At 35.4% G+C, this 24,848-nt stretch overlaps 4 protein-coding genes and 1 pseudogene across 9 annotated transcripts; 2 read left to right on the top strand and 3 right to left on the bottom strand.

Moving 5' to 3' along the window:
* Positions 1–73: 73 nt before the first annotated feature.
* LOC105643887 (Rhodanese/Cell cycle control phosphatase superfamily protein) lies at positions 74–3,803 on the bottom strand. Its single transcript, XM_012229130.4, has 4 exons — positions 3,131–3,803; positions 2,651–2,753; positions 1,132–1,377; positions 74–376 (listed from the first exon to the last, which is right to left on the bottom strand). Exons 1-4 carry the CDS (start codon positions 3,751–3,753, stop codon positions 329–331), a joined length of 1,020 nt encoding a protein of 339 aa, XP_012084520.1. The 5' UTR covers positions 3,754–3,803; the 3' UTR covers positions 74–328.
* A 431-nt stretch (positions 3,804–4,234) lies between these two features.
* ATSPO22 (Tetratricopeptide repeat (TPR)-like superfamily protein) lies at positions 4,235–9,148 on the bottom strand. Of its 2 annotated transcripts, XM_012229121.4 has the most exons (6): positions 7,519–9,148; positions 6,046–6,235; positions 5,901–5,933; positions 5,165–5,785; positions 4,761–4,994; positions 4,456–4,657 (listed from the first exon to the last, which is right to left on the bottom strand). In XM_012229121.4, the coding sequence occupies exons 1-6, from the start codon at positions 8,868–8,870 to the stop codon at positions 4,589–4,591; spliced, it is 2,499 nt and encodes an 832-aa protein (XP_012084511.1). In that variant the 5' UTR covers positions 8,871–9,148; the 3' UTR covers positions 4,456–4,588. The 2 variants fall into 2 exon arrangements, with proteins under 2 accessions (XP_012084506.1, XP_012084511.1); XM_012229116.4 differs by having other exon boundaries at positions 4,235–4,994; positions 7,519–9,145.
* A 758-nt stretch (positions 9,149–9,906) lies between these two features.
* On the bottom strand, positions 9,907–14,929 carry LOC105643868 (FRIGIDA-like protein). 2 transcript variants are annotated; one of them, XM_089718919.1, is made up of 5 exons: positions 14,754–14,929; positions 14,403–14,474; positions 11,556–12,607; positions 11,193–11,365; positions 9,907–10,534 (listed from the first exon to the last, which is right to left on the bottom strand). In XM_089718919.1, the coding sequence occupies exons 3-5, from the start codon at positions 12,595–12,597 to the stop codon at positions 10,133–10,135; spliced, it is 1,617 nt and encodes a 538-aa protein (XP_089575045.1). In that variant the 5' UTR covers positions 12,598–12,607; positions 14,403–14,474; positions 14,754–14,929; the 3' UTR covers positions 9,907–10,132. The 2 variants fall into 2 exon arrangements, with proteins under 2 accessions (XP_089575045.1, XP_089575044.1); XM_089718918.1 differs by lacking the exon at positions 14,403–14,474 and having other exon boundaries at positions 14,754–14,928.
* Positions 14,930–16,219: 1,290 nt separating this feature from the next.
* LOC149497380 (uncharacterized) lies at positions 16,220–17,397 on the top strand (annotated as a pseudogene).
* Positions 17,398–22,846: 5,449 nt separating this feature from the next.
* LOC110010508 (probably inactive leucine-rich repeat receptor-like protein kinase At5g48380) lies at positions 22,847–24,378 on the top strand. 4 transcript variants are annotated; one of them, XM_020683145.3, is made up of 2 exons: positions 22,847–22,997; positions 23,282–24,378. In XM_020683145.3, the coding sequence occupies exon 2, from the start codon at positions 23,384–23,386 to the stop codon at positions 24,059–24,061; it is 678 nt and encodes a 225-aa protein (XP_020538804.1). In that variant the 5' UTR covers positions 22,847–22,997; positions 23,282–23,383; the 3' UTR covers positions 24,062–24,378. The 4 variants fall into 4 exon arrangements, with proteins under 4 accessions (XP_020538804.1, XP_020538807.1, XP_020538801.1 ...); XM_020683148.3 differs by having other exon boundaries at positions 22,862–22,976; XM_020683142.3 differs by having other exon boundaries at positions 22,900–23,034.
* Positions 24,379–24,848: the final 470 nt, after the last annotated feature.

The raw sequence follows: 24,848 nt of genomic DNA on the forward strand, positions 1-24,848 counted from the left end.
ATTTCCAAAAACATAAATATTTATTTCAATTTGATTATTTTCTTTTTAATATTAAAACTGAAATGACCGAAAATTTAATAAAATTGAAAATTGAAATATTGAAATAAATTGGTTTGATTCAAATTTTGATTAACCAAACCATTTGCTTACCAAATTCCTACAAAGGAGAAACAACTGGCATTTCTACTTCTAATTCATGAACTCGGATTATAGAAACAACTATCGAAATTGAAAAATAAACCAATTACAATACACAAACTAAAGCTGCATCATGAAAAAGCAGGAGCTTCAATCCAAAAGAAGATACTTCAAAGCAGTCGGCTTGCAGCTATGGCTTTGATGGGGTTGGAGAAGAAGGAGGTTTCAAATCTGGGTACTGCATAAACCATTTAGAGAAAAAAAAAAAAAAAAGTTAGCACTTTGTTTCAAGTGCAGTCTATGTGCAAATTGCAGTAATAAAATATGCTTCTGGGCTGTTAACATTGTTTTGATAAGCATAAAAACATAATACAGCACCACCAATCATTTCAATTATCAACCCTTCTTTTCATTTTCTCTTCTTTTATTTTATTTTATTTATTTATTTATTTTTGATAGTTTCTCTTCTTTTATTTGAAATCATTCATCTGTGTTATTACCAAACATGAACATACCATGTTGAAACCTAAAAGCACTTCATATAAGGTTCAGAAATGATACTAATCAGCAATAATGGCAATTATTCTTAATACTACTCTCTATATTGACGTAATTTGTTATTCTAAGCTCCTTTACAATAAAGGCACTTCACATAAAAATCCACTGATTTGGATTCTCTCCTAAATTTTCTGAAAATTCCAACAATCAGTTTGAGCTTCCGGCCTAGAGTGAAAATAACACTAGAACGTACACACCCTTGCCCCACCACAACCACCTGAACTTATAGTCATTTGAGGCCAAGATAAATTTTATTCCACTCCACTATGCTCAGTCCACTGTAATCACGATTTATGATGTATTAGACAGCGCGAACAGCTAGAACACAAACACCAGACTAACATCTACAAATTACAAACTAATAGGAGACATGCTTATTCATCCACACGCACAAGAGAGAGAGAGAGAGAGAGAGAGAGAGAGAGAGAGAGATACACGAGGGTAAGGAGATCTGGAATCAATCTTCATATGAGATGTGGATTTTATGAACTTGGTTATGTGTCTGTTGTCTGCTCTTTGGTTTTCTTCTATGGAAGGAGCAGCAGAAGAGACACTGTTATTCTTTTCTTCACTCTGCATACCAACTCCTCCATTAGTTCCCAGTTGTGAGATTTTATCCTTCTTCTTCTTCTTCTTGGGGTACATATTGACGGAAGGCGGTAGAAGAGTTTCTTGAATTGCCTGCAGTAATGCAAATACAAATAATAACAAATTAAAAATTACAAAAGCTGCTGGAAGCATCTTCTCTCCTGTCTTTTATTTTCTTTTCTTCTCTTTGGGGAATAAACAAATAAGAGCAAACTGGCTTCACTTTAGAAATTAAGAAAAGAAAAATCCTGTATACACATAATATGTACTGCTAGGCAGCATAAGTATGACATTTTTGGAGCCCATTGAAAAAGAAACACACACATAACACACAACCCCTCCCCCCCACCCCAAATAGCCTTCAGAATTACCAATAATAATTCATAGTGCAAAAGACAACCTTTAAACTAATTTCACAAGAAATAGAATCAAACCCAGAAAGATGGGTCAAAGACAAATGCTTTCTGTCACCCTCTTTCATGACCTCACAAGGTATGGGATTTTATTGCTGTGTGGATTTTGCTATTAGCATCACATCTTATGTAAAGTAAATCCATAAGTTTATCATCAAAAGAACAAACAACCTCAGCAAAATGAATATGAATTTTATATGTTCAGAAGTTATATTGCAAGTCCCTAAAGGGACACCTCAATGGTTAAGACTTGAGATTCCTATTAGAAGGTCCCAAGTTCAAATCTTGGTGAGGTGGGAGGAGTTATGGGAAGGGGAAAGCTACTATTTATTGTAAGCCGAGTTCAATTCTGAAAAGCTATGTAGCGTATAGGATGACAGTTAATGTTATAACCTCAATCATGAAAGTAAACCGCTAATCTCAGGTGATTATTTTTTCCTCTCTCCTCTCAAATAGTTGAAGGCCCTATTCAGCAAAATTAACTGTTTTAATAGCTATTAGTTATCCTAGTAGCTATTAACTATTTTATGAGTGTTTCGTCAAATGTTAAAGTGAGTAATGTTTCATAATAAACTTTCTCAACCTCTAAAAACTAGTATAAGCATTGCACCTCGGAACACTATTGAATAACAAAGGCAGTGTTTTCATACCTTAAAATCTGTTGCCAATCAGGACCAAAAACTAGTCTATAAATTGGGACCATTTTCAATAAATTATCAGCCAACAAACATGATAATATTTTAAGATGCCAATCAGGGCAACTCTTCTCCAAACTTCAATTTAGCAAGATTTTCCTTTCCAGATTATAAACTGAAATATAAGGCTTTCTCAAGCTTAAGCTCAAATATTCCACCTTTATTCATTTTATATTCTATGGATCAGTAAAGGCCTTCACATGTTAAATTACTGATATTAGAAAAGAAATTAGTAAAACATAAAGAAAATAACCATACCAACCACCCCTTTTTGCCCCTGACCCCGCCCCTTATTGCATAGGCCTCTTTGAATCCATTCTTGAACAATAACTCTGCCGCTCTCATCGAATTACCATCAAAACTACCTTACACACAAAAGGAGAAAACAAGGAAAAAAATTAAAGAGACATACTTTTACAAGAAAAAAAGGAAACTGACTAACCAATTCGACATACTTTTACAAGAAAAAAAGAAAACTGAAACTAACCAATTCTTTCTTCAGGGATTTTACAATGATACAAAATGAAGAGTAGGTTAGCTAGCTCAAAATGATGTTTGTTTCTTCAGGGATTTTAGTTCTTAATAATTACATGAAATATAAATGCCATCAATTTTCACTACTTTCATTCTTCAGGAATTGCACGATTACCGCCCAACTCCTATTTTCCTAATTGAAGCAAACATTAACAGTAAAATTCAAGTAAAGAACTAGATAGGGGCACTGACTCTTGCACTTACTTGTCCAAAATACACAAAATGGTATTTGCAGGATCTGGAAACTTCTCCAACACATTCTTTACAAACCCATCTTCATCTTCTTCAGAGAATTCAACCTGACAAGCAGTTTTATCCAAAATCTTTAAATTTGGAGACTCCAGAGCCACCATACTCTTCTTTTCCCTAATATCCAAAAGCTGAGCATTTTTATCATCCTTCAGTTTTCGAAACGCATCAATTGCAGAAATGAAATTGTATTTCCTCAATAACTGTTTGGTTACAGGTATAACAACAAGCCAAATGAAAGTACACCCAGCAACGAAAAATGGGTATCTATTGAAGAAGTCATCAATTGAGACTAAAATTGATTCCAAGTTTATTTTGTCAGTTGTTGGAGTTGCTAAAGATTCAGAGGCTAGAGAAGGAAGAGAAGTGAGGAGGTGAAGTGTAGTTAAAGAGAGAAAACTGTTTTTAGCTGAGAGAGAGGGTCTGATATTTGGGAGATGGTTTTGAATTGGAAGAGAAGACGAAGAACAAGGTTTAGAAGTGGAGAATTTAAGAGTTTTGAAGCAGTTTTGGATTCGGATGGGAGGAGAAGAAGACAGGATGATGGAAAGAGAATCCATGATATGAAAGTGAGACATAGAAAGAGTGGAAGAAAGGGACGATAATCATTACCGCTAATGTGTTGGGCTGATTTGGGCTTGGCTGGGCTGGAAATTATAAATCTCAAATTGCAAAAAGCTAATGTGTAAAATGAAGGGATATAACTGATCAAGTCTAGTTTGATTGTTCCTTCGGATAATATGAGAAATGGAAAGTCTCAAATTGAATAAAGTTATTTCGGCCTATTGTATTTTTCAGTGAATAAAAAAAATAAATTTAAAGAGTTTTAATTTAACTTTTTTAATAATTTTTTCAAAGAATATTTTTCTCTTTAAACATTTTTATAATTTAAATATAGAAATTAAAACGTTAAATTAACTTTTAAAAATTAAAATAGTCTTTTATAAAAAAGTTAACTCATACAATATTTAGCTTTTAACATTTCATTAAAAAGTTACTCGAACCGTTATCGTTAAACCTCATCAAAATAGTTAATTTTGCAGATAGACCCTAATAACATTGGCTTTCCAATTTGTAAAGTTCATCTTATACAAATAGTACTCTTCAGTACTTCTGCCTGCAATATATTGTCAATAATCTTTACAAGATGTACACATTATACTAGTAGGCAAGTATGTTAATCTTTATTCTGCAAATGAAATTTCTTTCCAAAAGCAGCAACAAAATCCTCCATACATGCCATGTAAGTCTCCATTCCTAAAACCTTCCTGGTAAGCTCCAGTGCAACATTCATCCATTTTTTTGCAGCATCAACAAGCCCCAGCCTCACTGGCACTGCTGCTCGATTCCATGCAGTCATTGCAAGCCATTTTCTTTCCTCGATTGGATACTCACCTTCCTTCAACCCGACCATTATCCTATATGCTTGCTTGTACATATTATACACAACATCATCATCTGAATCACCCTTGTGAATGCTTGCTACAACAATTAGTGTTCGAACTATAAGAGCAATGTCTTGATAATCTGTTGAGGGAGACGAAAGTAGAGCTGAAAGGCACTCATTTAGAGCAAAGATGGCTACCTCAGGGTTAGACTGTGGACCCTGTGAAGCATTAAGGCCAATCTGGAGAAGATACTTTGGATTGCAAGCCTTTGAGTTGGCAAAACTCTTTACAAGGTGGAGTTGTTGTTGCGACCCTGAATTGTCGAGTCTTCCATGTATATTATAAGCATTGAAGGTGTACATGAAGTAAAACTTTGGTTCGATTGTAGTAATTTTATCGTCAGTAAATCCAGCTCCCAATGAAGTTAGCATCTGCATCCACGCACAAAGCATTAAACAGGGTTAAAGAGAAATATTCAGAAGCAGAAAATATTCATTTGGGCATCTTCCATTTTCAACAAGCAACCAACAGCACCTGTTGTTTATATTTTTATGAATCACTGTACAAACATCATTTGAGAAATTGAACTGACAGAACATACCTTCCCTGCTTTATCTAACAGTTGAACAGCATGTTTAACTTCACTGTCCATCAATGCAACTTTCTTTTGATTCTCCGATGCTATCATGGCAGATACTGTCAATATCAGTGATTTACAGACCATAACACTGTTTTCCTCCATTTTTCCATCAATAAGACCAGCGCTGAATTCTGATATCAGTATTAAAAATTCTGTACATAATTCATACTTCTTCTCCTTCCCACAAGTTATACCAAAATTCCATGAAGTTACTGCAAACCAATTTTGTTCTCGTCTGCCAACTTCTCCTTTTCCAAAAAAGCATTCATTCCCAAGCTCAGATGCTCTGGCATGAGCCCATTTCATGAACTTGAGCACTTCTGATTCATTATCAGGTTCCTTAGAGAGGATTGTGATTAAAGTTCGAAACACTTCAACCTCTGTTGTTGGCATGGGATTTCCTGAGTTGTAGAAATTCAGGAGATTGGATAAAGAGGCAACTGCAACGGAAAGAGCATGACAAGCAATAGCTTCATGGGCTGAAAGGGAAAGAAAGTCTGGAGTGAAATCAAGGCAAGTTTTCATTGCCTGTATCTGATTGATAGCACCGGTATAGTTGTTTTGTTGCAGGAAGATCTTGAACTGCATAACAAAAAGAAATATCAAGTTGCAACCATCAATGCATTTGTAGATGTGTGTCCATGTCTGTTATGATATATATACACACACACACACGCAAAAAGAGACAAAAGAGCACCTTGAGAAAAGCACTGGCAGTATTGGGTTCAAGCTGCAATAACAGAAAAGCGTTAAAATGATGACATGTTACTCAATTTTTGCAATGTTAAGGTCTAGTCTTAGTGAGCGTAGAGACAACTCCAGTTTGCCATTGTTCAAGATACCTTTTCAGCTTCATTGATGTATTCCAGGGCTCTATCAAGCTGATTGAGTGCAAGGTAGCAGAGACACAAAACTCTAAAGCCCTTGGCTCGGAGAACTCTGTTCTCTATGTCATGTGGAATGTAAAGGATTGACTTCTCGAACAAATCTGCACTCATCTTGTAATCTTTTGATCTGAAATGCTCTGAAGCGCTGTGAAGACAGTTAGAAAATGGTTAAAACATCTGATTCTACAAGGCCTTCTAAATAAAAATTATTCCTCTCAATGATCAATTTTATAGTGAAATAAACCAATTTAACATCTTATCCCATTTAACATCTTATCCCATAGTAAACATTATATATCTGAACAAAGTCCATCACATCAATTTAATAAAATCAATAAGAAGTGCACCATTATTCCCAACAGCACCAGCATGAGTTAAGATCTAGGCATGAACAGTTTTTGGTCAGGCAAAAGTCAGAAGATTTTGAGAAGTCAAAAAGTGTGGTGTAACCTATGCTTGGTTAATTAGCGAAGGGTTCTAGACAGGTTTTAAGTCACAATATCACTCAAACGGATTATGAAGGTCGTTGGACATTAATCCACATGCACACAGCTAGACTAGCATATGAGACCACAAAAACAGAAATAAACCTGTAGAGAATGAAGCCAATAATGATTTTATGATCCCATCAAAATATAGGATGAATCGACAGTCTTCCAGGTTTTAACATCGTTAGTCTTTTTATAAGTGGGTTACTGATGACAGGAAACATTTCATAAAGAACAAGTATTACAAAACAAATTTTGTGCACAGTACCAAATCTTTCTCCCAATCTTATCAATGGCTACCATCCACATTGAAACCAATAAAGTCGCGAGCTGCTAGCACAGGAACCAACTTGAGTACCAACACTAATGGGACGAAGTCACTAGCCAAATGTCAGAAGTTAATTGATAAGGATAAACCAAAAAGGAAGCCAACCAATGGAAAATTTGTGCAAACTCCTCATGGGACTTCCACCAAGAAGCAATAATTTCAGAATTCAAATATCTGATTTAGGATGCAGATGGAAGCTTGATTACATTATCCCAGGCTATTTTTATGCCACTAAGCACGAAAAGTACCTCTGCCGTACCTGTGCAAGATTTTATTTCATTCGTGCCGTGAAAGCAATTTGAAATTGCTTTTGCTACCACCAAAAAAAGATTTATTTTTATTATTCTTTTGTTTTTAGAAAAATCACAGCCATTGATCATATTTTAGGTTAAATTACATTTATTTTGCGATATCTGATTCATATATCGGATGCCTCTAGTACCTTAAAGCTTAATAAACAGGATATGACGCACATCTTGCTAAATAAAATAATATATTGAGAGGAAAAACAAATATCATGAGGTTCCACAGTGGATAAATTGGAATGGCGAAGCAACAGAAAAAAAAAAAAAAAAAAGCATGTATACTTTTTGGAGGAGACTTGTGGCTTACCAATTCCAAAGAACAGCATGCATTGCTTTCCTTTCTTTGGCCGCTGCCTCGCCTGCAAAAAGCGCTAGCACTCTCTCATCAGACGCCAGTTCCGTCACCACCTTGGCCCTCACTCTTGACCCTTCTCCACCACCAAACCCATCTCCAGTTACCCTGTGAGCAACCCTAACTGCGGCGCTAGCGCTTACGTGGCATCTTCCTAAAAGACCCAAAAACAATCCCTTAGTGGTCTCCGCCCCTGCTGTACCCGCCGCCTCAAAGTATGCCTCCACTGCCGAAACCCAAACGCTTTCAGGAATTCCCTTATTCACAACCATGCCCCTCAGCTCCTTTTCCGCCTCTTCAAATCTCCCTAATCCCAACCATGCCTTCATCGCCAATACAGGGAGACTAGCGTGTTGTTCACCACCGTCACTGCCTTCTCTCAATATCCTAACGCATTTAATCACACTCTCACACTCTCCTTTTTGCAAGTGTACCGCTGAGATGAACCGGAGTGCTTTGGACTTCAATTCCTTGAGCTCCATTGTTTGTTCTCGTCTTCTCGATGCATTGCATCCCTTCTCGCATAGATCTAGAGCTTCGTTCAGGAGCTTCAACGCTTCACTGAAAGCATTACTCTCGTTCTTGGATAACACGCTCTTGCCAAATGACAAGTACTGAACTGCTAGCAGCTTGTAGTGATCCGACGACCCGAAAAGCAGAGTTTTTGACCGATTTAATAACGTAATCGCAAGATTTCGGTCCGATACTTCCCAAGCAGTTCGAGATCGCGCGAGGTTCAAATCTAAGAGTAATTTTCTCTCTCCTGAATCCGATATTCTTGCTATATCGATCTTTGAAACAATATCTGTAGCTCTTTCAAAGCAAGTGGAAGCGAGATCAAACTTTCTTAGATCATGCCAAACAAGGCCAGTCTTATAGTAGAACGAGGTGGACTTGATTGCTGGAGATGGAACACCTACGACGTCGCCAGCAAGGGAGAGCATGTCGGCTGCGATATGTCGAAGAACTGCGTGGTGTTCGGTGATGGATGCGGAGGATGAAGGCTTGATGGAAGCCGCGTTGGAAATGTCGACACAGGCATTCCATAAACGATAGCTGAGCTTCCAGATTTGGAGCTTAAGCGAGTTAGGGAAAGGACCGAATTGACTCAGCTCAGAAAGGATTCGACGGAGATCAGAAGAGATGGCTTCTGGGAGGGGGTTGGAAGGAGAGGTGTTTTCGGTCTGTTTGATTAGGGACTCGATTTGAGAGACGAAGTGATGGTGATGGTGATTCTCATTGTGATTGGATTGACCATCTTGGTTGGATCGCCGGAGGTCCGGCGAAGATATCTCTGAAATCCTCATTTTCCACGGTAAATTGTTTGCAGAGATAGAGAGAGAAATTTGAAATTTTTGAATAGGAAGGAGCGAAAGTGTGAATCGTTATGGGCTTTGGAGGGAAAGATTTTGTTTGTCCTGCCAAGAGGACAAGATGGGGATTTTTGAGAACATTGGTACCAAATCGACATTATATTTATTTATTATATTCGGTCACAAGTCGAACTTGATAAAAACGGCCCAATGCTCATTTATTGGGCCAATGCAGACTTGGTCCCATTACTAGAGCCTATTTGCATTATAGTTAAAATTATTTTGAATATTACTGAGAACAAGCAATTGTGCATTGTTTTTATTTTATAGTTTTCACGATTAAAATATATGAGATTCACTTTAAAAATATTTTAATCAATAAAATAATATTTGGTGTTAGGTTGAAATTGCGTTTCAACAGAATAATTTTAGATTATGTTGACAATAAAAATACAGTTATTGAATTTTGTTTCATTCAAGCAATTCAGTTCTGAAATACAAAACTGAATAATCGAAGTTCTGTATTATTAGTAACTGATGCAAACCATTTAGAATAAGAACCGGACACAGTTCGGTCCGGCTCACTGCAAAACGACACCGTATGAAATCTTCAGTTCAGTTAACCAAAATTTTTTTTGCCAAAACTGTACCAAATAACTGAACATCATCAGTTCAATGCGAAAAAACAATAAGATTAAATTGACTGCAAATAAAGCAAAGCCTGCTTTAATTGTTTTCTGATTAAATGGAAGCAACACGAGTTCTTTCACCATCATTCAGTAGCAGGATCAGCATCAGTTGACGGCTGTGCTGGTTTCCGCAGAAGATATTCAGCAAGCTGAACAATTAATTACAAGATAAATTCATCTCATCTGCTGCAATAAAACTTCATTTTTCAAGTTTCAACAAATGAACCTCAATATGAACTATGAGAAAAGTGCATAGGAGGATCAAAGATCATTCAAAAACTTACCAGGGCAACAGTGTACAGAGAAAAGAGAAAATAAAGAACAAATTCTAAATCAGCAAATACACAGAAAACAGAGTACATATATTAGAGGATCAAATTATCTCTTGTACAGAAGATTAAAAATTAACAGGACATTTTTTTTTTTTTTTTGAATTTTTTTTCTGGTGTTCTTAGATAATTAAATTCATTCATACAACATCAACGGACTGAAGGGTTAAGGCTAGCAGTTAAAATCAGATCAGTCACCTTTTTTTTTTTTTTTTTCTTTTTTTGCCATCTTTACTAACTAGTGGAGATATGGGGCCTGGTACTGATAGCCGTTTCCGAAGTAGTTGCCATGATTGGGAGAGAAGTTGTAAGTAGCAGAACCCATAAGATCGGTAGGTCCAGTGTAAACATAAGGTCTGTCGTACACGTACTGTGGGTACCTATCAGTGATTCTAGGGTAGAAGGTTTTGTCAACAGCAACGTTAGTGACACGGGGTGCACATCCAGCACCATTGGCACGTGGTCTCTTGCATTGAGGCTTTGCAACTTCAGTCGCCCTTTTCTTGTCTGCCTTGGCTTTCTCAAGCTGACTAAGGCGTTTCTGGACTGGATCAATAGGATACTGCTCCTCAAGCTTATGCTCTTCAATGCATTTTATGACAGCCTTCAGTGCAGCCAGTTCTCGTTCATTGACCTCATGCTGAAACAATATCAACTTCATCAATCAACATGTAAATGCATTCATTGAGAACAAATTGTTATTCACACAACCTCATTCAAAATCAACAACAGCCAACATTCTAACACCTCTCTTTTCTTATAGAATACTGTTCACACAAGGAAGCAAATGCATAATCATGGAGGAAGAAACAGAAAATCTATGGGAAATATAAACAGTTTAGGGTTTAGGCCACAGAAACAAAGGTCTCACAGGCAATCTAATGCTGATGATCAGAAGCATGCTGGATATTTGTGTTCAATGCACAAGACTCTGCGTGTGTGCTAATGTCAACCTGTTTGTGCATATGTAATAAAAAGGATTGGATATGAGCAGAAACTATACTAGGTGGGAAACCTATATTAGCCTTCTATCTTATCCGCATATAATACCGGGCTCACTCACATCCATAATATGCATCATAGTTCAATGTCCTCACAATTCATTTTGTTGACTGGGACTAGCATCAACTGTAGCTTAACTTCAAAGATAAATTTTTTTAAAAAAAAGGCAAATTATATGGAAACAATGTATACTATAGTCGGCAGTTGTGGCAAATTATACACCTGCACAATGCATCAAAAGCAAGTTGTAAGAAGAGGACAATAGATTGTAATGCAGTTGAGACAGCAATGTATACCTGCACAGCGGTGGGTGATGCATTTCCAGACTTGACAGGTGAAGTTTTTTTTGCCTCCTTCAAATATGATTTCAGTAAAGGTACAGGTGAGAACTGCTCTGTTAACTCAAAAGCAAAAGCCAAGTTAACTGCATCAATTTGCCTTCCGCTATTTATTAGTACTTCAATCACACCTGAAGAAATATTGAGAAAGAAAATATAATAAGAAACAGAATGTTAGAAAACTAGCAACATGGTTAATTTCAATAATGATAGGTGATACTTCACATAACAAATTTTCTTCCTAGTAAATTTCCTGCCAATATTACCAAATTACAATAGAAGTTCAAAGCCTTGGGAACACATGCAAATAGAATAACAAACCTGGCATCTTCTCTGACAAGCCAAGAAAACGACAGAGTTCAGCAGCTTGGCGACGACGAGAAACCATTGGAATTAGCCTGGATAGTTCTTCCTCATCAAAATCAGAAGCAATGCCAAAGGTGGCCAAAAGTTGCAAGAAAGCATGTGCCTCCAAGGAGTTTCCATTGCTAGCATCCACATCAAGGGCATCCAACTTGGGTTTCCATTCTTCAGCGATTGCCTTTGCTTGCTCCTTAATGTCTTCTGATATTACATCAGAAATAGAAACAAGGTCTGTATAAACGAGCAAAATGCTAAGGCACTCCATCAACATGATACAGGTTCGACGGAGACCCAGTAGAGCTGAATCCTTCTTTCCATCAATGCTTGGCAATTCTATGGGATAGAAATCTTCCAAAGAGTTCAAAACCAATTGAGCTGGGTTTTCTGCAGCTTTTAAAGCAAGTGGAATTTCCTCCCTTAGAACAGCAAGGTTCTTCCGATTGTCTGAGATAAATTTGTGCAGCCCTTCTGAGTCCATTGCTTCACATAGTTTGAATAACTCTGGATAAGACATCGCCTCCACATTTCCATTATTATTAGTCTCTCCCAAGTTACTTTCAGCAGCCAAGGTTTCAGGTGGTTGGTCTTCAATTGTTGAGAGCTCACCTTGGAGATCACTAGTCACAACAGCAGGTTCCACAATCGACACCTTCCTGTGCTTCTGTAAAGCATTAGTAATGGCAAAGACAGCAGCATCTCTTTTCTCTTGGAGTCTCCCCAATGAAGCTTGTTCTTTGGCCAAAACAGCAGCTTCCCGCTTCTCCAATACTTCTTGGGCTTTTCTGGTTTTGGTTTCGTACTCCTTTTCCTGGTCTTCCAACTCATGAAAACGTCTTTTCAAGGACCTTTCAAGTCCATGGAAATGTTCTTCAAGTTCTTTCCATTTCAAGTTGAGTGTTACTGCCCGATGACTTTCAAGTTCAGCGAATGCTTTCTGAAGTTGTTGTATCTTTGAGGTTGTGGAGTCTATGAGTGTTGCAACTGATTCTGTATTTTCCATGGCAGGAAAGCTGGCGACCATAAAAAGGATAGAGGGAATTACATAAGGCAGAAAAAAAGAATAAATATAATGACCTATGAAATGCTTTAGATAAATCAGATGGCCTTTCTGGCATGCACAATGCAAGAAAGCAATGCCATGGCATCATCAATTACAGTGTGTGATAATAAACTGAACAACCAGTGAAATTAAGGCTAAATATAGCTGACAACTCAGCTATCTGAATAAAGATGCTCATCATTAGACAACAGCAACAGCATGTATTGTAAAATCTCAAGACCAAAGTCCAAAATCACATCATACATCACAAAAACCCGTAGCCTGAAAGCTTAAGTTTCATGCCACGTGCAAACCTAAAGACATCAAACATGAAGTTAGAATCATTATCCAACACCAAAATAATGACAAGGCAATGGCTCAAAGGTAGACACATAACATGTACACTGCGTTGTGAGCACGCCATGGCTTCTAGATAAATTGTGCAGAACTAAGCTTTTTGCAACGTTTTCCCTCCTCGCCACTCTTTTTTATGAAATGAAACTATGAGAACTAAGGGTTTCCTTATGATTACAGTTTCCACATTTGGCTATATGCTGAAGAAATGTAAGAAGATAAGTACTTTGCTTTCTTCCCCTAATGGCTGGCCCAAGGGGGGGGGGGGGGGGGGGAGGAGGAGAGTTAAGCACCTGTTAGGTTCACAACAATTTTGCAAATGCTCAATGCCTTAGAATCCAAAAGCAAATTAAATACAAAAGATAAAACAAAAAGGTGGTCTTGGGGATTATCTAATGCCCACATGAAGTTCACAAAGAGGGAGGAGATCCAATATCTCAGCCGCAATGCTTTTTCTCAATCAGAGACTAACCTAGAGAAGTAGAAGCAAGCATCAAACTCTAGCTAATAACTCTTCAAGATCTGAAACAATATGCTTTTTAACTCAGTTAAAGCACCAAGGAAGAGAAGGAGAGCTCAGTCATGTATAGCACTTTTCCAAATCCTACTTTTCTTGTCTTCTGAACTCCAAGAAATAACTGAACTGAGATGACCAAAACCATCTAGCTTTAGTGTCAGTGAGTGCCAACTGTCAACAAGACGGCAAACCAACAAGTACTCAAATTTCTACTAGCTTTTTCAGATTTAGTTTGGGAATATAAGTCAACCAAAACTGGGCATAGGTTTTATATTTCCAGCAAAGAAGCTGGCATAAAGAATGATATGCCCATCTAGTTTCAGTTACGAAACAGCAACCACTTTATCTCATTTAGAAATTCTAATATAAGATATGAAAGTAAAACACTCTCCATAATAGTTCCCTTTATAAGAAATTATTGTAAGTTAAGAGGTCCAACAGTCACTTACCACATCAATAGTTGATGTAATGATTTGTCCTTATTGCTGGTCTGAGGAATAATGAATTATGAACTCAAATTTTGCTCCTGTTATCCTCAATATGACTGCTAAGTACTTCATTTAAAACTATGTCTGTACCAATTGTAATGCACTTACAACTAGAAAAAAACTTCTTTATGTTGAAAAAGGCTTCCAACGTGATCCTTCTCTACCACCTTTAGTAGTAAAATAGGTGGTAATTAAACATTTATACCAACCGGCAGACTCCTTACTTCAGAACCTCAACTAGTCTGAATATTTAGCCCACTATAATTTCTTAAGATAATAATACCAAGTTTAGCATAATCCAAGCACAAAGACCCATTATAGAACTCAGAAGCACACAAACTCTAGTGGTACATACAAATGCATGACAAGGCAATTCAAGTTTTTTGTTACAAAAGACAACATCTTACCACAGCTTTGACTAGCTTGATTTCACCAAAACCTAGATCTAGTAAATTAGACTGAGAGGAAGTCTAGAAACCCTGAAGAAAGAAAGCTAAACCATCAGAAAAACAAAGTTGAAGAAAAAACAAACACACATAAAGAAGCAACTAAAACCAGCAATCTAAAACACGAAAAATTGAATTTGCTTTCAAGGGAAGTATTTCCATATAACAAGCTCCAAGCAACTGCATCAAAGCTTCAAGAGCAAAAAATTGGAGAAATTCTAACAAAATGAGAGTTAATTGTAGAGATAAGCACACAAAGCCGATCTGGAAAGAACATAAAGAAATTTAAAGAAATGAGTGAGATTAAGTTACCTAAGCAATTAAAAGCAAAATAGAAGACGAAAACGTCGAAATTTCAGCAGCAAAATGATCAATCCATGGCGGATTGAGATTGTGTGTGTGTGTGTGTGGCTGCTGCTCTGCAACCCCTAGAGAAAGAGAAAGAGGGATAGAAGGGAAAGTTAAGGGGAGGCAAAAGAGAGTGACATCGCAGCCCCTCTTTCTTTTGCTTTTTTATGGGCACTCTCGTTTTTGCTATTTGACAAATCAACTGTCGTTTCTTGGATTCCCTTCCTTGCTTGGAGTGACTTAAGTTAAAACGAAGAGTGCTCGCAACGTTATCTAACGTGGGCTTTTGAAGCCTATTAGCCACTATTTGGCCCGACCCGTTTATTAATGCTCCGTGCAAAGCAGACACCGTTAATCTAGAGGGAAAAGTTTCCCTCACGTCTCTTGTCGTCTATCAGGAAGAAAATCATAATTAAGAAATTAGAATTTTCTAAGGCTTAATTTCACTTGACGTCCCTCAACTGTAGCATCTATTCCATTGCTATATCTTGAATTCAATTCATCTCTTAAATATTTCTGGACTCCTATTTCTGTAATAAGAAAGTGATTTTTAATATTTTTTTCGGCCAAACCATGGCAAAATGCGCACGTGGACTTCCATATCACTGATTTTTATTGATTTTTTTTCACGTCAATCTTGAAAAATGGGATATTCAAAGTTAAACACATGTTTTCCTCTCCTATTCAACCCTTTCTCTAAGATTGAGAATGAAACCCAAACATTTATCTTTCATCAAGAGCGTTTCTTCCTTTTTCTTTCAATTTCTTTATTTTTCTCTCTCTTTTCTCTTCATTTGGATTGAAAAAATTTGCTTATGAGATGTTTATTTCCTATCTTTTTCCTACCAATCAGATGCATTCCCTTTTGAGAGCGTTTAGAGGTGGTGATATAGTTAGGATTTCTATTATTGAGAAAAAGAAAAGCGAAAGTTTCATAAATGGTGTCGCTTGTTGCTTTATTGAGCAAAAAGAGGGAAATCATTACGCTCAGAAGAATCTCTTACCAAGATTATTCTCAATACATGCAGTCTTCACGATGGCTGCTTGCCTGCATCTACAATTGATGCACCACACTGTTAAGAAATAAGTTTATTTGTTTGTTTTTCTTGTTCCTAGTTATAAGGAGTTTGTTGACAGCATATCTCTCATACTTTTGCTGTTAATATATCTACCATATCTTTAGTGATTGATAGCTTAAGTTCCTATTTTCTAGCAGCACTCTATTATGTTATGCTCTATTTAATGAGCTTATGAATGTAAGTTTAACATGAGAAAAATATTCAAGCTTTCATACTCTTTTGTTTCTTCTTTACTATATAAGCATATATAGTTTAACAGTGGTATCAGAGCTTGAGTTAAATACGTGAGGTTCGAGTGAAACACGTAAGGGAGTGAAATTAGAGAATTTGCAGTAACAAAGGAGATAACACATGGCTGCAGAAAATTTTGTTCAACCGGCCATTCCTTGCTTTCATGGTCACTATGATCACTAGAGCATGCTTATGGAAAATTTCGTAAGGTCCAAAGAATATTGGGCAGTTGTTGAGTCTGGGGTAGCAGAACCAGCAACAGGTTTTGTGCTAACATATGCTCAAAAGACAGAGCTTGAGGCACTGAATTGAAAGATCTCAAGGCAAAAAATTATCTTTTCCAAGCTATTGATCGCTCAATCCTTGAAACCATTCTTAGTAAAGACACTTCCAAGCAAATTTGGGATTCTATGAAAAAGAAGTATCAAGGGACATCAAAGGCAAAGAAGGCACAGTTGTAAGCACTTCGTGCAGATTTTGAAACATTAAAAATGATAACAGGAGAATCTGTTTCAGATTACTTCTCACAGACTATGGCAATAGCAAATAAGATGCGTATACATGGTGAAGAGATGGAAGATGTCACCATTGTTGAGAAAATTCTATGCACTATGACTTCAAAATTCAACTATGTTGTTTGTTCAATTGAGGAATCCAAAAATGCCAGTGATCTTTCTATTGATGAATTACAAAGCTCATTGCTAGTTCATGAGCAAAAAATGAATCGTCAACACACTGAGGAGCAAGCTTTACACGTCTCATCCAACAATCACTCTTCAGCATCAAGAGGAGGTGCTCGAGGAAGAGGTAGAGGCCGAGGTCGAGCCAAAGGAAGAGGCAGAAGCTACAACAATGGCAGAGGGCGGCACTCGTATAAAAAATTTAAAGATAATTCTTTTCAAGAAAGAGGGAGAGATGATGACCATTTAAAGTCAAAGTTCGTCGACAAATCTAAAGTTGAATGCTATAGATGTCATAGGTATGGCCATTATCAATCGGAATGTCGAACCAATTTGAATAGAGATGGTGGAAGGCAGTCTAATTTTGCAAAAAAGGAAGAGGAATTTGAAATCACTCTTCTAATGGCCTACCAAGCATCAAATCAGACAGAGGAGGATACTAAACAAAATATTTGGTATCTTGATACTGCATGCAGCAATCATATGAGTGGGAACAAGTCTGCATTCTCCATTTTGGATGAAACATATCGAGAATTGGTGAAATTTGGAAATAATTCTAGAGTCTCAATCATGGGAAAGGGTCAGGCAACTATTCAAACTAGAAGGAATGTTACTTAAAAAATCTCTAATGTCATTTATGTTCCAAATTTAAATATTAATCTTCCCAATATTGGTCAATTGCAAGAGAAGGGGTATGAGATTCAAATTAAGAATGGAGTATGCCAACTTCTTGATGATAATTTGGGCTTAATTGCTGAGGTTAAAATGATAGCAAATAGAATGTTTCCTCTTCATTTGAATCATGTTATTCTTTCATGTTTTTTTGTGAAACAAGGAGATGAAGCTTGGTTGTGGCATTTTCGCTACAGACATCTAAATTTTGGTGGATTAAAGACCATGCAGCAAAAGAACATGGTGATTGGCCTTCCTCAAATTTCACCACCTTCTCAAACTTGTGAAGACTGTGTCATGAGCAAACAACGTCGTAATTCATTTCCACAAGGAAAATCAAAGAGAGCAAAAGCTGTTCTGGAACTTGTTCACTCCGACATTTGTGGTCCAATAACACCATGTTCCAATGGAGGTAAACGTTACGTAATTACCTTCATCGATGATAATACACGGAAAATCTGGGTGTATTTTTTGCAAGAAAATCTGAAGCTCTTGAAGCTTTTAAAAGCTTTAAAGTTCTTATTGAGAAGGAGGTTGGAAGTCCAATGAAAGCTCTTCGAACAGACCGCGGTGGTGAATATAACTCACATGAATTTGTAAATTTTTGTGAGCTTCATGGAATAAAGAGACAACTAACAGCAGCCTATTCACCTCAGCAAAATGGAGTTTGTGAAAGGAAAAATCGCACGATTATGAATATGGTGCGAAGTCTTCTAAAAAGAGGTTGTGTTCCCAAGAATTTCTGGCCTGAAGCCGTCAATTGGAGCATTCACATTCTGAATAGAAGTCCCACTTTTGCAGTTAAAAACATGACTCCGGAAGAAGCTTGGAGTGGACAAAGACCATCTGTAGATCATTTTAAAATATTTGGGTGCATTGCATATGCAAATATTCCTGATCAAAAGAGAAAGATGCTAGATGACAAAGGGGAGAAATGTATTTTAGTGATCAATCAAAAGCCTATAAACTTTATAATCCTAAAACTAAGAAAATAATCATTAGCCGAGATGTAGTTTTTGATGAAAATAGTTTCTGGTCATGGGACAAAGGTGCCACTCAAGTACAAATTCCAACCAACTTTGATGGAGAAAATGATGAAGAAGTTCCTACTGCTGTTTCTGGAAATTCCCAAAATGACAATGCTCCAAATTCTGATGTTGCGCCAATTATGGAGGAGGAAACTGAAACTCTAACAAATTCACGTTCTCAATGTGTTCGAAAAAGGCCATCTTGGATGTCAGACTATGAGGTAACATGAATTGATAATTCTGAAGATCCTCTCACCTATCTTGCTCTATTTTCAGATTGTGATCCAACAAATTTTGAAAGTGCTGTCAAAGATGAAAAATGGCGAGAAGCAATGGATCATGAAATAGCTGCAATTGAAAAAAAATGATACATGGGAAATTTTTTATCTTCCTACTGGACACAAAAAAATTGGTGTCAAATGGGTTTATAAAACCAAATTGAAGGAGAACGGAGAAGTTGATAAATATAAAGCACGGCTCGTGGCGAAGGCTACAAGCAAGAATTTGGTGTAGATTATAAAGAAGTCTTTGCTCCTATAGCAAGACTTGATACAATCAGATTAGTGATTGCAATGGCTGCTCAAAACTCAGGGCCCATTTACCAGTTAGATGTAAAGTCAGCTTTTTTGTATGGAGACTTATAAGAACAGGTATTTATCGAACAAACACCTGGTGACATTAAAGTTGGTTAAGAGCATACAATTTACAGATTAAAAAAGGCTTTATATGGACTTAAGCAAGCACCTAGAGCTTGGTATAGTCGTATAGATGCATATTTTCAAAGGGAAGGTTTTCGAAAATGCCCAAATGAGCATACTCTTTGCATAAAGTGTGGAGATGAAGGAAAAATGTTATTTGTATGCTTATGTGTAGATGATTTAATTTATACTGGAAATGATGGTGATATGTTTGAGAATTTTAAAAGGTCCATAATGCTTGAGTTTGACATGTCTGATCTTGGAAAGTTGCATTATTTTCTTGGCATAGAAGTAGTGCAATCTGCAGCAGGAATATTTATTTCTCAAAAGAAGTATGTTTGAGAGATATTAGAAAGATTTCAAATGGGAAATTGCAATCCTGTCACCACACCATTAGATGTTGGGTTGAAGCTCACAAAAGATCAAGATGGAAAGAAGATTGACAGCACTCTTTTCAAACAAATCATTGGAAGTTTGATGTATTTGACAGCAACAAGACCAGACATTATGCATGTTGTAAGTCTTATTAGCAGATACATGGAAAACCCCATAGAATTACATCTTCTAGCGGCAAAGAGGATCTTACGCTACCTAAAAGGTATAGTTGATTTTGGGGTGTTTTACAAAAAGGGAGGAAAATCAGAATTGATTGGATTCACTAATAGTGATTATGCTGGAGATTTGGATGATCGAAAGAGTACTTCGAGTTATGTTTTTATACTGAGTTCAGGCGTAGTCTCTTGGTCAACAAAGAAACAACTAATTGTCACATTATCAACAACTGAAGCTGAATTCGTGGCTGCTACTTCTTGTGCTTCACAAGCTATTAGGTTGAGAAATATTCTTGCTGAGCTGAATTTTAAGCAACAAGAAGGAACTATGATTTATTGTGACAATAGTTCTGCCATAAAGTTGTCTAAAAATCCAGTTTTGCATGGGAGAAGCAAACATATTGATGTGAAATTTCATTTTTTAAGAGATCTCAGCAAAGAAGGAATAATTCAAACGGTGTACTGTAGAAGTGAAGATCAGTTTGCTGATATATTTACTAAGTTTCTCAAAGCAGTTCCTTTTGTCAAGCTCAGAAAGTTACTTGGTGTCTGCACTATGGAAGATTAAACCTGTATAAACTGATTGTTTAAGAACATCAGTTTAAGGGAGGAATAATGTTAAGAAATAAGTTTATTTGTTTGTTTTTCTTATTCCTAGTTATAAGGAGTTTGTTGACAGCATATCTCTCATACTTTTGCTGTTAAAATATCTACCATATCTTTAGTGATTGATAGCTTAAGTTCCTATTTTCTAGCAGCACTTTGTTATGTTATGCTCTATTTAATGAGCTTATGAATGTAAGTTTAACATGAGAAAAATATTCAAGCTTTCATACTCTTTTGTTTCTTCTTTACTATATAAGCATATATAGTTTAACACACACAATGTTCCTCATTACGCTCGACGACGATGGGTCATCCATTGCCAAGCTGTTGAAGCAAATCTTATGAAAGAGAGAGAAAGAGAAACAAGAAAAAATTGAAGTAGAGTGGAAAGGATATATGGATTGCAGCAGATATATATAACAAAACAATGGGCAGAAGAGAAAAAAGCCGGTCATTGATTCCTCTCTCCTAAAACGTGATTATATGTCAATGTGGATTTTAAAAAAGTTTTTTTGAATGACATGGAAGTCCATGTGCGCACTTTGCTGTGGTCTGGCTGAAAAAAAAGCTTTAAAATCATTTTTTCGGTACAGAAATAAGAGTCCAGGAATATTTATGGAACAAATTAAATTCAAGGAGGACAATGGGATAGGTACTACAGTTTAGAGACGCCAAGTGAAATTCAACCAACTTTCTAACGTTACATATCAAATCATAATTATATTTGTATAATTTAATTATAAAATTAATGTGAATAAATCAAATATTATAATATTAAAAATTAAAATAACTTTATTTCTATTATTTTAAAATTTATTTGTCTATAAGTTAATTCTTTATTTTTAAATATTAAAGTTATCAAAATAAAATCATTTGAATTGAATGCTTGTAAAATTGGTTTGAGGATTGAATTTAATTTTATTGAGCTCGAATTAATTTTATTAAAATTACTTAAATTTGGCTGAAACTCGATTTGAATTTCAAAAAACTGAGCTCGGCTCTAACTTGAATTATATTTATTTGTAGTTTATTGTTTAAAAAAAATACATAAAAACATATTTTTATTAACTTAAACTCAAGCTTAACCTCGATTCAAGATTAAAAATTTACACTCTTATGCTCCGAAAAATGACTTACTGAAAAATATAGAAAATATTTTCCTTAAAAAATATTTTTCAAATGACTTATTTTCTGTTGTTTGGTTGTAATATTGAAAAGTAGTTAAAAATATTAACGTCTTTATCTCATAATACCTTTAAAAATATTAATAATAATAGAAATTTTATAATTTAAAAAATTTATTGTTAAATATGAGAAGAATGCAAAAAAAAAAAAAAAAGTAAATTATGAAAGCCGTCGGTGGCTGCTGCTGGTGGCTGCCGGTAATAAATGGTGACTAGTGGTAGTGATTATAATAATTAATAAATTAAAAAATATGAATTTATAAGGTTTGTCAATGTCCGGAAAATATTTTACTCTCTCGAAAATGGAAAATTATTTTCCTTAAAAAGTGACATAATTTTCCTTTAACTAAGAAAATATTTTCTATTGACTTATTTTCCTGAACGCTCCAAACAATGAAAAATTGTGAAAAATATTTTCCTGTAAGTTATTTTACAGAAACAAACGGAGCCTTAAATTTTAATTAATTTACATTTTAATTTATAAGAATTTTGAAATTTAAAAATACTTAATGTTCAACAAATTATATGTATAATTCTCTTAGATTTCTTAATAATTAATATTTGAGTTCCAATTTTTAAAATTATAAATTTTCTCTTGCATTTTAATATTTCAAATTTTAATTTATATGTCACTTTGATATTTAGAAATTTAAAATTACAAATAAAACATTTTTTTAGGAGTACAAATGAAACATTTTAATTGCTAATTAACTCAGAGATTTGAAGTGGTAATTTCAAAACCATAGAAAACAAAGTGTTTAATTACAATAAATTCAAAAATGTTACAGTAATTCATTCTTTAAATTACAACTAATAAAAAAGCAAGTCAAGCAAAAACAGTCAAATTTGTAAATTTTCCCTTATAATATTTAAAAAAAATTTCAACACTTTCAACTTTTACTTTACTCATAAAATAAAATTTGTAAAATTACATTTATAAAATACTTTAATTTACAAAAATCATTATATTTAATGTTCCGATTTATAAAATTGGATATATTAAATACTTATTAGATACTTAAAAATATTACTGATTACACTTCAATTAATATTTAAATTAAAAATAAAAATAGTAAAACTATTTTTTTTTTTTATAAAGGTATTTGTATACTAAAATTTATAACTTAAACATATAAGAAACAATAGGATAATAGGTAAGTATGACCCAATGAAGTGGTCTTTGTCTCTCCCTTGCAGTCCATTCGTAGCTGTGGAAAAAATGGCCTTCCTTGTTTGACCCGATGAACAAATGAACCAAACTTCAAAACCCTCTACTTCTTCTACTTCTCACTTTCATACCCGTCTTTTTATTTTTATTCACAATACCTATCGTTTACTTTGGTTAGTTTGCATTTTAATTATAGCTTTGAATATTCAAACAACACCGTAGACTTTATTTCCTTTGGTGTTGGGATAGCAAGGGCGTCTTCTCTTCCATTTCTCTCTATAAAAAGAAAGGCAAATCTTCTCCCCCATCGTGTCTGTAACTCGCTTCCACTTCTCCTTTGTCTCTTGGGTTTGGGTTCTTGAAATCTCACGTTGGTTTTTTGTTTCTTGATTTTATTTCATTTACTTTAGTCACCTGGGTCACCTTGTTTTTGCATTTCTTTGTTTATTTATAGCTTTATATGTTCCTTTAGTTATTTTGGTTACTGTTGTCTTTAATTGTGTCCGAGTATATATAATTCACGTGGGTATAATAAATCTTTGTGTATGATGCTGAATTTTAGTTCTTTTGTTTCTTGTTTTGGAATTTGTTTCAGGTTCTGCTGTGAATACAGATATTTCCAAGCTTGAATGCGCAACAGATAGCAATTAAAGGGGTTCTTCTAGCAAACTTTGTGGGTCTTTTTATAGTTAAAACGATGTTGGGTGGACGGGTTGTTAAGATTTTAATGAGTAGTTGCCTCTGGTTATTGCTTAGCTGTAGTTTGAGCTACGGTACTGAGACTGATATTGCTTGCTTGAAGAGTATAAAAGCTTCACTTGAAGACCCTTTTGGTTACTTGAAGTCTTCATGGAACTTTAACAACAATACTGAAGGTTTTATTTGTAGATTTACTGGGGTTGACTGTTGGCATCCTGATGAGAACAAGGTCTTGAATCTCCGGCTTTCGGACATGGAGCTGAAGGGTCAGTTCCCTCTTGGCCTCAGGAACTGCACAAGTATAACTGGTGTAGATCTTTCAAACAACGACCTGGTTGGAACTATTCCAACCAATATCTCTAATATCACTCCATTTTTGACATCACTTGATCTGTCATCCAACAGTTTCTCAGGAACAATTCCAGCAGATCTCGTAAACTGTAGCTATTTGAATGTTCTCAAGCTAGACCGTAATCGGTTTACGGGTCAAATTCCTGCAGAACTTTCCTTGCTCAAACGGTTGAAAACATTTAATGTAGCTAATAATCTCTTGACAGGACCAGTGCCAAATTTTACCACCAGCAGCTTCGGGGCAGATGTTTATGCAAATAATACGGGATTATGCGGAAAGCCTTTAGATGATTGTCCTGGGACTCCAAAGGGAAGAAAAGACTAGATCATCAAATTCAAAAGACCAGAAAATTAGTTCTAAGGGAAAGAGAAGAAGAAATTGGTGGAGAAAGGGGGATAGAAAATCTAGGCTTAGGTCAAAAAATGAGAGAGAAAGTGGGGTGAGAGAAGACAGAAAACATATGATTCTGTAAAGAAATTGTTTTTTTTTTTTTTTTTTTGACATTCTGTAAAGAAATTGTTATTCCATTCCGTTACTGTGATTTCTCGTACGTTGTGGTTATATTACTTGTATTTCGTCATTACTTGTACTTCTAATATTAATATTAATGAATAAAGGAACAGATGTAGTAACAGTTTTTATATTCTTTTGAAATACTGTAATTTTGTTTGATTTAATTATTATAGAATGCTGCTAAATTTATTTTTTATAGTTACAATGATAATTTAACCCACTGCTTATATTTTTCAGTTAATTTACAATTCTTAAATTTAAAAATAAGAAGATATTCGAATTTTAATTACTGGTTTTTGTTTTGTTTTTTTCTTTTTTAATGATATTTATCTGATTATAGATTTGTTAATTTTAATTAATTTCCTTTATAATTCAGTAAGCAAGAGTAAGAGGCCTCCTCGATCGAGAACTTACTCGCACTACGGGAAATTCGAAAATTAGCAATGGATTATTTCCGTTTCTAAGTGCAAACTCGGTTGCTAATTCAGCTTAGAAACAGATTAGATATGTAACAAATCCCAACCAACTTGGCTCGTTTCTAATACGGTTTTACGATCTAAGTTAGAAAATGGATATATGCTAATATTTTCACAATCCG

Source organism: Jatropha curcas, chromosome 3 (assembly GCF_041381405.1).
Source record: "Jatropha curcas cultivar XTBG-Jc1 chromosome 3, XTBG_Jcur_1.0, whole genome shotgun sequence".
In the NCBI taxonomy this organism is placed as follows: Eukaryota; Viridiplantae; Streptophyta; class Magnoliopsida; order Malpighiales; family Euphorbiaceae; genus Jatropha; species Jatropha curcas.

Bases quoted from the DNA above. Each gene is read 5' to 3' on its own strand.
- LOC110010508 (XM_020683145.3), top strand. From the start codon at position 23,384: ATGTTGGGTGGACGGGTTGTTAAGATTTTAATGAGTAGTTGCCTCTGG.
- LOC105643887 (XM_012229130.4), bottom strand. From the start codon at position 3,753: ATGTCTCACTTTCATATCATGGATTCTCTTTCCATCATCCTGTCTTCT. The intron at 1,378-2,650 runs GTATGGTTATTT...GCATTACTGCAG, and splicing joins GGGGCAAAAAGGGGTGGTTG to GCAATTCAAGAAACTCTTCT. The intron at 377-1,131 runs GTATCTCTCTCT...TGGTTTATGCAG, and splicing joins CCAGATCTCCTTACCCTCGT to TACCCAGATTTGAAACCTCC.
- ATSPO22 (XM_012229116.4), bottom strand. From the start codon at position 8,870: ATGAGGATTTCAGAGATATCTTCGCCGGACCTCCGGCGATCCAACCAA. The intron at 5,934-6,045 runs GTATCTTGAACA...CTGTTATTGCAG, and splicing joins ACATCAATGAAGCTGAAAAG to CTTGAACCCAATACTGCCAG. The intron at 4,995-5,164 runs GTATGTTCTGTC...GCGTGGATGCAG, and splicing joins TGTTAGATAAAGCAGGGAAG to ATGCTAACTTCATTGGGAGC.
- LOC105643868 (XM_089718919.1), bottom strand. From the start codon at position 12,597: ATGGAAAATACAGAATCAGTTGCAACACTCATAGACTCCACAACCTCA. The intron at 11,366-11,555 runs GTTTGTTATTCT...ATATTTCTTCAG, and splicing joins CTTGTCAGAGAAGATGCCAG to GTGTGATTGAAGTACTAATA. The intron at 10,535-11,192 runs GTATACATTGCT...ATATTGTTTCAG, and splicing joins CATCACCCACCGCTGTGCAG to CATGAGGTCAATGAACGAGA.